This window comes from Dipodomys spectabilis, unplaced genomic scaffold (assembly GCF_019054845.1).
Source record: "Dipodomys spectabilis isolate Male_0828 unplaced genomic scaffold, ASM1905484v1 ptg000052l, whole genome shotgun sequence".
Classification (NCBI taxonomy): domain Eukaryota; kingdom Metazoa; phylum Chordata; class Mammalia; order Rodentia; family Heteromyidae; genus Dipodomys; species Dipodomys spectabilis.
In genome coordinates, this window is record NW_024870729.1 from 4,143,296 (window position 1) to 4,154,490 (window position 11,195).

The 11,195-nt window shown below is 38.0% G+C and overlaps 1 protein-coding gene and 1 pseudogene across 2 annotated transcripts in view; one reads left to right on the forward strand and one right to left on the reverse strand.

Annotated features, from left to right (window-relative positions):
* Positions 1-10,533, forward strand: part of Polb (DNA polymerase beta) — a 39,209-nt gene extending 28,676 nt beyond the window's left edge. For both annotated transcript variants that reach the window (XM_042679444.1, XM_042679443.1), the window contains 5 exons: positions 224-294; positions 2,441-2,527; positions 5,165-5,229; positions 6,753-6,892; positions 10,294-10,533. In XM_042679444.1, the coding sequence (XP_042535378.1) occupies positions 224-294; positions 2,441-2,527; positions 5,165-5,229; positions 6,753-6,892; positions 10,294-10,388 (458 nt within the window). In that variant the 3' untranslated portion in view covers positions 10,389-10,533. The remainder of the gene's footprint in view (positions 1-223; positions 295-2,440; positions 2,528-5,164; positions 5,230-6,752; positions 6,893-10,293) is intronic.
* On the reverse strand, positions 6,137-6,236 carry LOC122107688 (annotated as a pseudogene).
* Positions 10,534-11,195: the final 662 nt, after the last annotated feature.

Below are 11,195 nucleotides of genomic sequence, written 5' to 3' on the forward strand. Positions count from 1 at the left end.
TTACTATTGTTATCCCAGATTCTGCTGTCTGTATCAATATACCTGAATAGTTGGACAGAAAATTGAAATCTTTTAAGTAATTCTGAATATGAAGCACAGTGACGTAGAAAGTTAGCCTATAAGAAGTAAGGCTCTTCTATGTGTGTCTTCAGTTTAGTTCTCTGTTCATCTTAATTGGTAGATCTACATTGAGAAGGCCTGTATATGTTTTTTGTTGTCATAGGTGCAGAGTCTAGTGGTGACATGGATGTTCTTCTCACCCACCCAAACTTCACCTCGGAGTCTGCTAAACAGGTACCTCTATCTTGCACTATGGCCATTCTTACACAGCATGAAATAGCATTTTCTAAATGCTATTAAAAAAAAATTTTGTTTTGTTTCAGTGCTGGGGATGTTACTCAGGGCCTTGCGCCTGTTAGGCAAGTGTCCTGTACCACTGAGCTGCATTCCTAGCCCCTAAGTTTCGTTTTAATCTTTCTGAGTTTTTTTATCTAAAGTATTTTATGCTGTTTCAATTCTGTTGGAAGCAGTATTTGTGGGAAGAGATACACATTTTTTTTTCTTGTAGGATTGTTGGGTTTGATATTATTGGAAAAACATGAAATTTAAGAAATATTTCCAGGGGGCTGGGAAGGTAGCTCAGTGGTAGAGTGTTTGCCTTGCATGCATGACGCCCTGGGTTTGATTCCTCAGCACCACATAAGCAAACAGAAAAAAGCCGGAAGTGGCACTGTGGCTCAAGTGGTAGGACGCTAGCCTTGAGCTGAAGAGCTGAGGGACAGCACCAAGGCCCAGAGTTCAGGCCCCATGACCGGACCCCCCCCCACCCCCAAAAAAAAGAAATATTTCTAGAATTACTTACTATCTGATATATTTCAGAAATAGTTAGCTTAAAATTTTAAGTTTTCATTAAAGGAATATTTTTTCTATTAAAGTTCTGAGAGTCTTAGAAAACTTAGGAAGGAAAAGACTTCTTAACTTTGGAATACATATATATATATGTGTCTATATACACACATACATATATATACACACATATGCTTATATATGTATATACATCTATTTATAAGCATATATGTGTATATATGTATTTTCCCCAAAGATAAAACAGCTGTTTGATTTAATCAAATAGATAAACTAAAATTATTCTTTTTTTGTTTTTTAAAATATTTTTTCTTTTTTAATATACATTTTTTATTGTAAAGATACTGTACAGAGGGGTTACAGTTACATGAGTAAGGTAATGAGTACATTTCCTATTGAGCATTGTTACCCCCTCCTTTGTTTTTCCCCTACCATCCTTTCCCTCCCTAACTTGTCTCTGTCCCCCATCCCCCATCCCTCAGCCCCCCTCCCACCCCGCACGCCTGAAGTTGTAAAGTTCGTTTTCAACATAATGTCTTGTATGTCTCATTGTTACAATGGGTCAACCTTTATCCCTATTTAAGCGTTTTGTTTTTTCCCTTCCCCTCCCCAAATTAGAAAAATGTATATACAAGGTATAGGGCACCAGAATCAAATACAGTGAAAACAGGGGTTATACCATGGGGGAAGAACATACAAAAGAAACAAAAAAAAAATCACATAGTTCATTATAAATATGTTAAAAACAATAGCAAGCAAGAAAAAAACTATTTGTGTCCCTATCTTAGCGTTCATTTCACTTAACATCATCTTATATGGTCATATGTACATAGCTTTTGACCTTTTCTGCTTGTCATAGACATATACTAGTTATTGCAAATAAGGAAAACCATAGGACCTATATTTCTTTAGACCTAGCTTATAAATGGGGCAATGTAATTCTTTCTGATGGAGGAATAGAATTCCATTGTGTGTGTATATGTGTGTGTGTATACATGGATATGTGTATGTGTGTGTGTATAATATATATATATAAACATTTTCTTGATTCATTCATCTACTGAGGGGCATCTGGGTTGGTTCCATATCTTAACTATGGTAAATAATGCTGCGATAAACATAGTTGTGCTAGTAGCTTTAGTGTGGTCTTGTTTGTGATCATTTGGGTAAATGCCCAAAAGTGGGATTGCTGGGTCATAGGGGAGTTCTATGTGAAGTCTTTTGAGGAACCTCCATACTGCTTTCCAAAGTGGTTGAACAAGTTTACACTCCCACCAGCAATGCAGTAAGGTTCCCTTTTGGCCCCTAAGATTATTCTTGTTTTGGGTATCATGTTATTGGTGTAATACTTGTTTCTGGAAAAAAATGTAAGATGGACTTTACTTAAAAGAGAAAGGTCATTACATAGAATGTTTTATGATACATATACATATATATATATATATATATATATATATATATATATATATATATATATATATATATATGGCCTTGGGTTCAATCCCCCTTCCCCCATTTTTTTCTTGCTGTAATAGAGTATTTGTTTTTTTCTTTTTTCTTGATTATAATTATGCAGCCCAAGTTGTTACATCGTGTTGTGGAACAGTTGCAAAAGATGCATTTTATTACCGATACTCTGTCAAAGGGGGATACAAAGTTCATGGTAAGTGCTAACTTGACTAAATACAACTTTTGGAGACTGTTCAGTAAGCATTCTGAACGTATAACTTCATAGTAGCTTTGTATTACAGTCAACAAATAGGATATCTGAGACTTTGGGGAAAAATAATTGGCACAACCTGGATGCAAATGGTTAATGCAGGTAATCAGCTCAGAGGGTTCAAAGTTTGAAGCCAGTTTGGACAGAAAAATTCACAAGACTCCCTTCTCAATCATCATCACTGGTTGTGATAATGGCATCTATCATCATAGTTACTTGGGAGACTAAGATTGGGAAGATCATAGTTACAGGATAGCCCAGAAAGATATGTCCTTGAGACTCTGAATCAACTGAAAAAAATTGGTTTGATGATGCACACCTGTCATTAAACAGCTTTGATAGGTGTGACTCAAGTAATAGAGTGCCAGCTGTGAACAAAAAAGCCAAGCAGGATCTTAGGTTCAGTTCCCGTACTGGAACATGTGTGCACATATATTTGCATGCACACACACACAATCAAATTAAAGGCATAATTTAGATATTTTGTAGTTGCCTACAACTTTGAGAATATGAACTTTTTTGAAATGTCTAGAGTTTTAGTATTTTCCTAAGTATATAAATCTTTCCAGGCCTGGTAAGTAGTCATGCCTGGGTGCTGTCCTTAAGCTTTTTTTTTTTTTTTTTCTTCAAAGCTAGGGATCTACAACTCAGCTCCACTTTTGGCTTTTGGTAGTCAACTAGAAGGCTCACTGGCTTTCCTACCTAGGCTGACTTTGAGCTGAGATCCTCAGATTTCAACCTCCTAAATAGGATTGGAGGTGTAAGCCACCTGTGCCTGGTGGACTTAATATTTTTTATGAAAGCTCTGAGTACTAACTGTCATGTAGAAGAACTGGAAAGTAGTAGCTCTAGAATTCCTGAATCTTGCACTTATTTTCTCTTAGGTGCATTTTATTATGTAAAATTTTTTCTGCCATTAAGCAAGAGTTCTCATTTGTGAAATAATAAAGTGCCTTAAAAGGCTTAATTATCATCTTATATGTTAGAAAATCACTCAGATTAATTTGGAGACAACATAGATAATTATGTCTTGTGGCAAAGGAAAGGTGAATGTTGATGTGTTTATTATAGCATGCAAGAAGAATCTTACTCTGGCTTGGTTACTGATTTGTTAGGTGGCATCAGGCTAATTGTTTTACCTTCTGAGGGCTTAATTTCCTGTCTGTAAATGATCATGTTTGGGCAGATACCTAGCATATGTGATCCCCAGTACTGCAAGTAAATAAAGTCACAACTTTGCTCTATGTCAGGTGACTATTATGGAAATCAAATTAAGAACTGTGCTTAGAAATGTTAGGGATTTGTACAAATATTAAGTGTACAAATAAGAATTTGTATAACTTTGAAGATGTATCTTCTAAGAGTACTATACAGATATAAAGTACCATTTGTTTGGAAATAGGTCTGAAGGAATAGGTCAAGACCTGGTAAGATTAGAATGAGGAATAACAGAAGAAAGAGGTGATATGAAAGGAGAATGAAGTGGGGAAAATAAAAAACAAAAGAAGATACATTCAGTCACTTTAGCTCCACTTCTGTTTTTTTGGGTAGTTTAGCACAGATAAGAGTTTAACAGACTTTGCTGCCCAGGCTGGCTTTAAGCCTTGATCTTCAGATCTCAGCCTCCTGAGTAGCTGGATTACAGATATGAGGCACCAGCTTCCTATTCTTTCTATCCTTTTTTGTGTTGATAATTTTGAGATAAGGTCTTGGATTCTGCTGGGGTGAATACTATGGCCATGATCTCCATCATTTGACTTCCAATTGTAACTAAAATAATAGTCACATACCACTGTGTCCAGGGGAAGGAGTCTCTTAAAATTTTCTGCCTAGGCTGCCTCAAACCATGATCCTTAAATTCTCAGCTTTCCAAATAGCTAGAATTACAAGCATGAGCCACCAGTGCCCTGGTAGAAAATTCAAAATTTGGTCATGATTATGGTTGTTTTCATATATGTATGGGTTGTTGCCTATTCTAGAAAAAATGGGAAGGCCAACTTTGATCATCTTTGAAAATTATAGGTGTATAATGAAGCCTCACTTGTAGAGAAGAAAGAAAATGATTCTATAATTTATCTTTTATATTCATTTTCCATATTCTCCTTCCCCTTCTGTCTTGTCTGTCTCATAATTTGTGAGAGCTTTCCTCAAATTTCTACTTCTGTTGTCATATTTAAATCTTTCCTGAGCATTGCTTTTCTGAAGTATTCTGTGCATATTTCATGGATCAAAAACCTTTTATTATCTGAGAATATTACATTTTTTTTTTTGTCTTATTTTACCATTATTTCTTCCAAGTTGCTTTTTTTTTTTGGTTGGTCATGGGGCTTGAACTCTGGGTCTGGGTGCTGTCCCTCAGCTCTTCAGCTCAAGGCGAGCACTCTACCACTTGAGCCACCGTGCCACTTCTGGTTTTCTGAGTGGTTTATTAGAGATAACAGTCTCATGAACTTTCTTGCCTGGGCAGGCTTTGAACCATGATCCTCAGATCTCAGCCTCCTAAGTAGCTAGGACTAACTTTTAAAAAAAAAAAAAACATTTGATTAAAATTATCTTTATTCTTTAAAATGTCTCTTTTAGGGTGTCTGCCAACTTCCCAGTAAAAATGATGAAAAGGAATGTCCACACAGAAGAATTGATATCAGGTATGACTTGAATTTTGTTGCTGGCCTGTTTAGCTTTTCTTCTTTTGAACCAATTTCTCCCTTCCTCTGAGTATCTTGAAGTTTATTTAAATGTCTGTCTGTCTGTCTGTCTATCTATCTATTGTGTTAGTGTATAAACACATAGGGCCTAATGCAAGTTCTCTACCACTGAGCTACAGACCCAACCCCCAAACACTTCAAGTCATTTAAATTTTCCACCCATCTTTAACATCTCTCCTCTTTCTTGATTTTCTCTCTTCTCTATCTTCATTTAACCTCGTCTTTCTTTTCTCCTTCTCCCTTCTCTCTCTCTCTCTTTTTTTTTTTTTTTTGGGTCGTGGGCCTGAACTCTGGGCCTGGGCGCTGTCCCTCAGCCCTTCATCTCAAGGCTAGTGGTCTGCCACTGGAGCCACAGCGTCACTTCCAGCTTTTTTTTTTTTTCTGCTTATGTGGTGCTGAGGAATCGAACCCAGGGCCTCATGCATGTAAGACAAGGGCTCTACCACTGAGCCACCTTCCTAGTCCCCTCTCTCTCTTTTTTAACTGGTAGTTTGGAGGCTTGAACTCAAAGCCTCATGCTTGCTAGGTGAGTGCTCTACAGTTTGAACCATACTATAGACAAATCCCTGTTTAGTCTGAAAGGCCGTATGTTTCTGCTGATTAGAATATTTAGCCTGAAATACGTAAGGAACAAAGACTATATGCAGACTGCTTTCACCTCATCATGATTCCTCCCACAGCCCCAAAATAGTTCCTGCAGGGGGACAGCAAAATAATAATTGCTTTTCACTCGTTTATCTCTTTCAGAGCAAAACTTAAAGACCTGTGTTATTGTTTTAGACAAACACGATCTTGCTATGTAGTCCAGACTAGTCTTTTTTTTTTTTTTGATTAGAAAAAGATTTGGTCCTCAAAATGTTCAAGTTAGGCTTACATGGGTGCTCTACATGATCAGTAACATTTCTCTAGTAATGAATTATAGAAATGATCCCTGAAAGTATAGTCTTGTCCAGACTAGTCTTGAACTTAAGATCCTCTTGCCTCAGCCTCTTGAGAGCTGGAATTATAAGTAGGCACTACCACACCTGGCTCAGGAATATAGTTTTAGTCTAGATTCCTTTTAAATAAAACCAAGTGAATCATTAGATCTACCAAAAAAAAGCTTGACTTTTAATTTGAAAATGACCTGTAAAGTACCTTAAGGATCCTTCTTTCTACATAAAATAAGCTCTAGAAAGAAGCTTTATCTCCAGATGCCTCTGAACAGACACCAAGAGTTGTTGAGCTTTTACTCAATTAAAAGTGAGTCATTTCGTTGAAAAAAAAAACAAACAAAAAACTTGAAGACCTAAACAGACTGCAAGTTTGGGTGATTTGAATGATCAACCTAGTGATAATCTCCTCTTCAGGATATTAGACCATATGTGTATATTTTAGGTATTTTGTTCCTTGCTGTTTTTTGAAGTCCTATGTTTATTACATTTCAAATATATAATAAAAATTATCTGCTTTTTTCTTTTTAGATTGATACCCAAAGATCAGTATTACTGTGGTGTTCTCTACTTCACTGGCAGTGACATTTTCAATAAGAATATGAGAGCTCATGCCCTAGAAAAGGGTTTCACAATTAATGAATATACCATCCGTCCTTTGGGAGTTACTGGTGAGTCTTCATGACTATCCTTGTCATCTGGAGAGGTTTTTCTTTTCTTTTCTTTTTTATTGGCTATGGAGTTTGAACTGAGTTCTTTTCTTTTTGTTGGTTGTGGAGCTTTTTTTTTTTTTTTTTGGTTGGTCGTAGGGCTTGAACTCTGGGCCTGGGCGCTGTCCCTCAGCTCTTCAGCTCAAGGCAAGCGCTCTACCACTTGAGCTACAGCGCCACTTCCGGTTTTCTGGTGGTTTATTGGAGATAAGAGTCTCACGGTCTCTCCTGCCCTGGCTGGCTTTGAACCGCGATCCTCAGATCTCAGCCTCCTGAGTAGCTAGGATTACAGGCGTGAGCCACCAGTGCCCGGCTGGTTGTGGAGCTTTAACTGAGTTTTTTTTTTTTTGGGCCTGGTCATGGGGCCTGAACTCTGGGCCTGGGCGCTGTCCCTCAGCTCTTCAGCTCAAGGCTAGCACTCTACCACTTGAGCCACAGCGCCACTTCTGGCTTTTTTCTTTTTGCTTATGTGGTACTAAGGAATTGAACCCAGGGCCCCAGGCATGCAAGACAAATGCTCTACCACTGAGCCAACTTCCCAGCCCGAACTGAGTTCTTTTTGTCCCTGAGTTCTTTTCTCAAGGCTACCTCTCTACCACTTAGAGCCACAGCACCACTTCCCATTTTGTGGTGGTTAATTGAAGATAGAGTCTTACAGACTTTTCTGCCCTGGCTGGCTTCAAACTGATCCTGAGCCTCCTGAGTAGCTAAGATTATAGTTGTAAGCCACTAATGCCCAACTGGAGAGAAAATTTTTCTCAAAAGATATTTTAGGTGACCAAATTTAGTTTTTGTAAAAAGGTTTCTATAGACTATGCAAAATAATTGTAGTCCTTCAAGTTAGGACAGGCATTCCCAGGCCTCAATTCATGGGTGTTATTCAAAGCAAGTTATTTCTGCCTCTACTAGAATGGGTTAGATCCTTCCTCCTATGATGATCATTAAAAAAAAAAAATTCTGAAAGGTTTGTTAGTTACTTGGTCTATTGCCTTTTTTATGTGTTTATGCGCCTATACTAGGGCTTGACCTCAGAGCCTAGGTGCTCTCCTTTTGATTTTTTTTTTTGGGTGTGTGTGTCAGTCATGGGGCTTGAACTCTGGGCCTGGGTGCTATTCCTGCCCGGGCTGGCTTTGAACCACGATCCTCAGATCTCAGCCTCCTGAGTAGCTAGGATTACAGGCATGAGCCACCAGCGCCTGGCTTGATTTTTTTCTTTATCTTTTTTTTTTTTTGTCAGTTGTGGGACCTGAACTTTGGTCCTAGATGCTGTATCTCAGCTCTTCAGCTCAGGGCTAGCGCTCTACCACTTGAGCCACAGTGTCACTTCTGGCTTCTTTTGCTTATGTGGTGCTAAGGAAGTGAACCCAGGACCTCATTCATGCAAGGCAAGCACTCTACCACTGAGCCACCTTCTTAGCCCTCCCTTTGATTTTTTTTGCTCACAGTTAGCACTCTACAACTGCTCAACAACTTGAGCCACAGCCACAGCTCCTCTTCCATCTCTTGGTGATTAATTAGAGATAAGAGTCTTACAGATTTTCCTTCCTGGGCTGGCTTTGAACCGAGATCCTCAGCTCTCTGAACCACTGTCTCCTGAGACAATGTCTTCTGAGACTCAGGTATATTACTTTTTAGTGCCACTTAAAACTGACAGGTTGGAGTATAACTCAGTGGTAGAGCATGTACTTGGCATACCAGTACCAACAAAGCAAAACAAAAGAAAATATTTAAAAGGATGAGGATTTATCCTTTATGCTTTATGGATCTTGTTAACATTTGACAGACTATTATATGGTTTATTCTTTTCTGTTTGGGAGAATGAATTTTTGTCATTGTGTCCTAAAAGCATGAAATAGAGCATTAATCATCAGTGCCTGGGGCAATGCTTCTCTTATTTTAATGTGCATACACCGAATGTATACATGTCACTTGGGTCTTTGTTGTTTTTTATTTGCTAGTCATGGAGTTTGAACTCAGGGCCTGGGCACTGTCCCTGAGCCTCTTTGTGCTCAAGGCTAGTACTGTACCACTTGAGCCACAGCAGACTTCTGGCTTTTCTGAGTAGTTCATTGGAGATAAGAGTGTCACAGACTTTCCTGCCCAGGATGGCTTCAAACCACAATCCTCAGATCTCAGCCTTCTGAATAGCTAGGATTATAGGTGTAAGTCACCAGCATTTGGCTTCTTTGGTTTAATTGGGGGAGGAGGGTGAGGGGAGAAATTTGGTATTGGGTTAACTCAGGGCTTTTGTTTGCTCTGGTTAGTTTTTGAATAAAGTCTTTCTTTTTTGCCTGGGCTAGCTTGGACCATGATCCTCTTATTTATGTTTCTTGATCTATCTGGATAACAAGCACACAACACTGTGCTCAGTTTTTCTATTTAGATGAGTCATAGACTTTTGCCCAGAGTATCCTGGAACTGTGAGCCTCCAGATCTTAGCATCCTGAGTAGATAGGTTTACAAACCTATCTACTGACACCTGGCTTGGGTCCTTATTAAATGTGTATCTAATTCTATAGGCTTGGAGTGGGAATCAAAAATCAGTCAGTCAATCAATTTTTTTTTTTTAACTCCCTGAACTGAGGCTTGAACTTAGGACCCTTAGCTTTTTGGGTCTACCATTAAGCCACAGCTCTACTTGCAGTCTTTTGTTGGCTAAATGGAGATGAGTCTTTCATACTTTCTTCCCTAAACTGGCATTGAACCACTATTCTCATATCTCAGCCTTCTGAGTAGCTAGGATTAACAGGCTTGAGATACCAGTATATAACCTGTTCTTTCTCTTTTTGTTTATCAGAGACAGGGTCTTACTATGTAGCTCAGGCTGGCCTGGAAATTGCTGTCCTCCTGCTTCAAGCTCTCCAGTGCTGAGATTACAGGTGTGCACTCATCGCACCCAGCTCAAGATTACATGTTTCTACAATGTTCTAGATAATGCCAATACTGTTAATCCAAGAACCACATTTTGAGCTTCAAAGAAACTAACTTAGAATCCTCATATAATACATGATGACTGCAATGGAGGTCCAGTATAGGGGAAAATCATAAGTTAGGGTGACTTCTATGACTATAGTTGAGATACTCAGGTTAACAGAAGCTCATATGGAAGGAGGGAGGAGGTGAATATCTTATTTTAGTGGCTTGCTAACTGTTTGAATTCTTTCCTTTTTTCGTTTTTTGTGTTACTAGGGATGGAACTCGGGGCTTTTTATGCACATTGTGTAAGCATTCTTCTACAGAGCGATAGTCTCAGCCATGTAACCATTTAATTTTTCATCTGAAAGCATCAGTCCTGAACCCTGGGTAACTATATTCCAAAAATGGTTCTTAAAATACATTTCTTTTTTTCTCTCTACTTGTAGGAGTTGCTGGAGAACCCTTGCCAGTGGATAGTGAGAAAGATATCTTTGACTACATCCAGTGGAAATACCGAGAACCCAAGGATCGAAGTGAATGAGGCCTATTCTTCCTCCCAGTCATAGCCCAGTAGGAGTCTTAATTTATTTCTTAACCTTTGCTTTGTAAGGGTCTTTGTTTTTAAATGATTGCTTTGTCCCCATGCCTAGCTTGTACAATAGTCAATAAAACTTCTTGCATTGCTATTGGATGATGTTCTTATTAGTAAATGTGTTCGCTTTGAATTTCATTGTGTTTTTGATCATAGTTTACTATGGGAGTAGTAGAAAGAAGTAAGAAATGAATGATACACTGAATGATTCCACTGCTTTTCCACCTATTTACTAATTTGGTCTATTAAGGTACTTTCAGAGGCCTGCCTCTGGAAGATGGTTTAATATTCTTTACAAACTAAGACCTTCATACATTTTTTTTCCTCTGAGTCATAATCTATTTTGTAATATATATTTGTAACTTAAATAGAAAATGAGGTATATGGTTTATTTCTTAAGTGAAATCTATAGCTGTTTGTTGTAGTCTATTTGAAAGAACTTCACTAAACAAACTCACTCTTGTTTAGAAAGTATGGCCTCCTAAACTTCAGACAAATTCAATGCTTGCCTTTCATTAAGGTAACTTTTACATACAAAAGGTCAAAATATAGAAGTAGAAATACTTTGAAAGTCCTCACTTTCAAACAAAAATTATATAAGTAGAAAAGCATAGTTATCAAATGTTAGTTAACTAGAGTTATCAAAAACAAAATATGTGAAAATGCTTTTTACTGAAATGTCAGGTTTCCTTTCAATGAATGATGGAAACTAACCAAACAATAGGTATTCACTTTTTTTTTGGCTGGTCTTGGGCC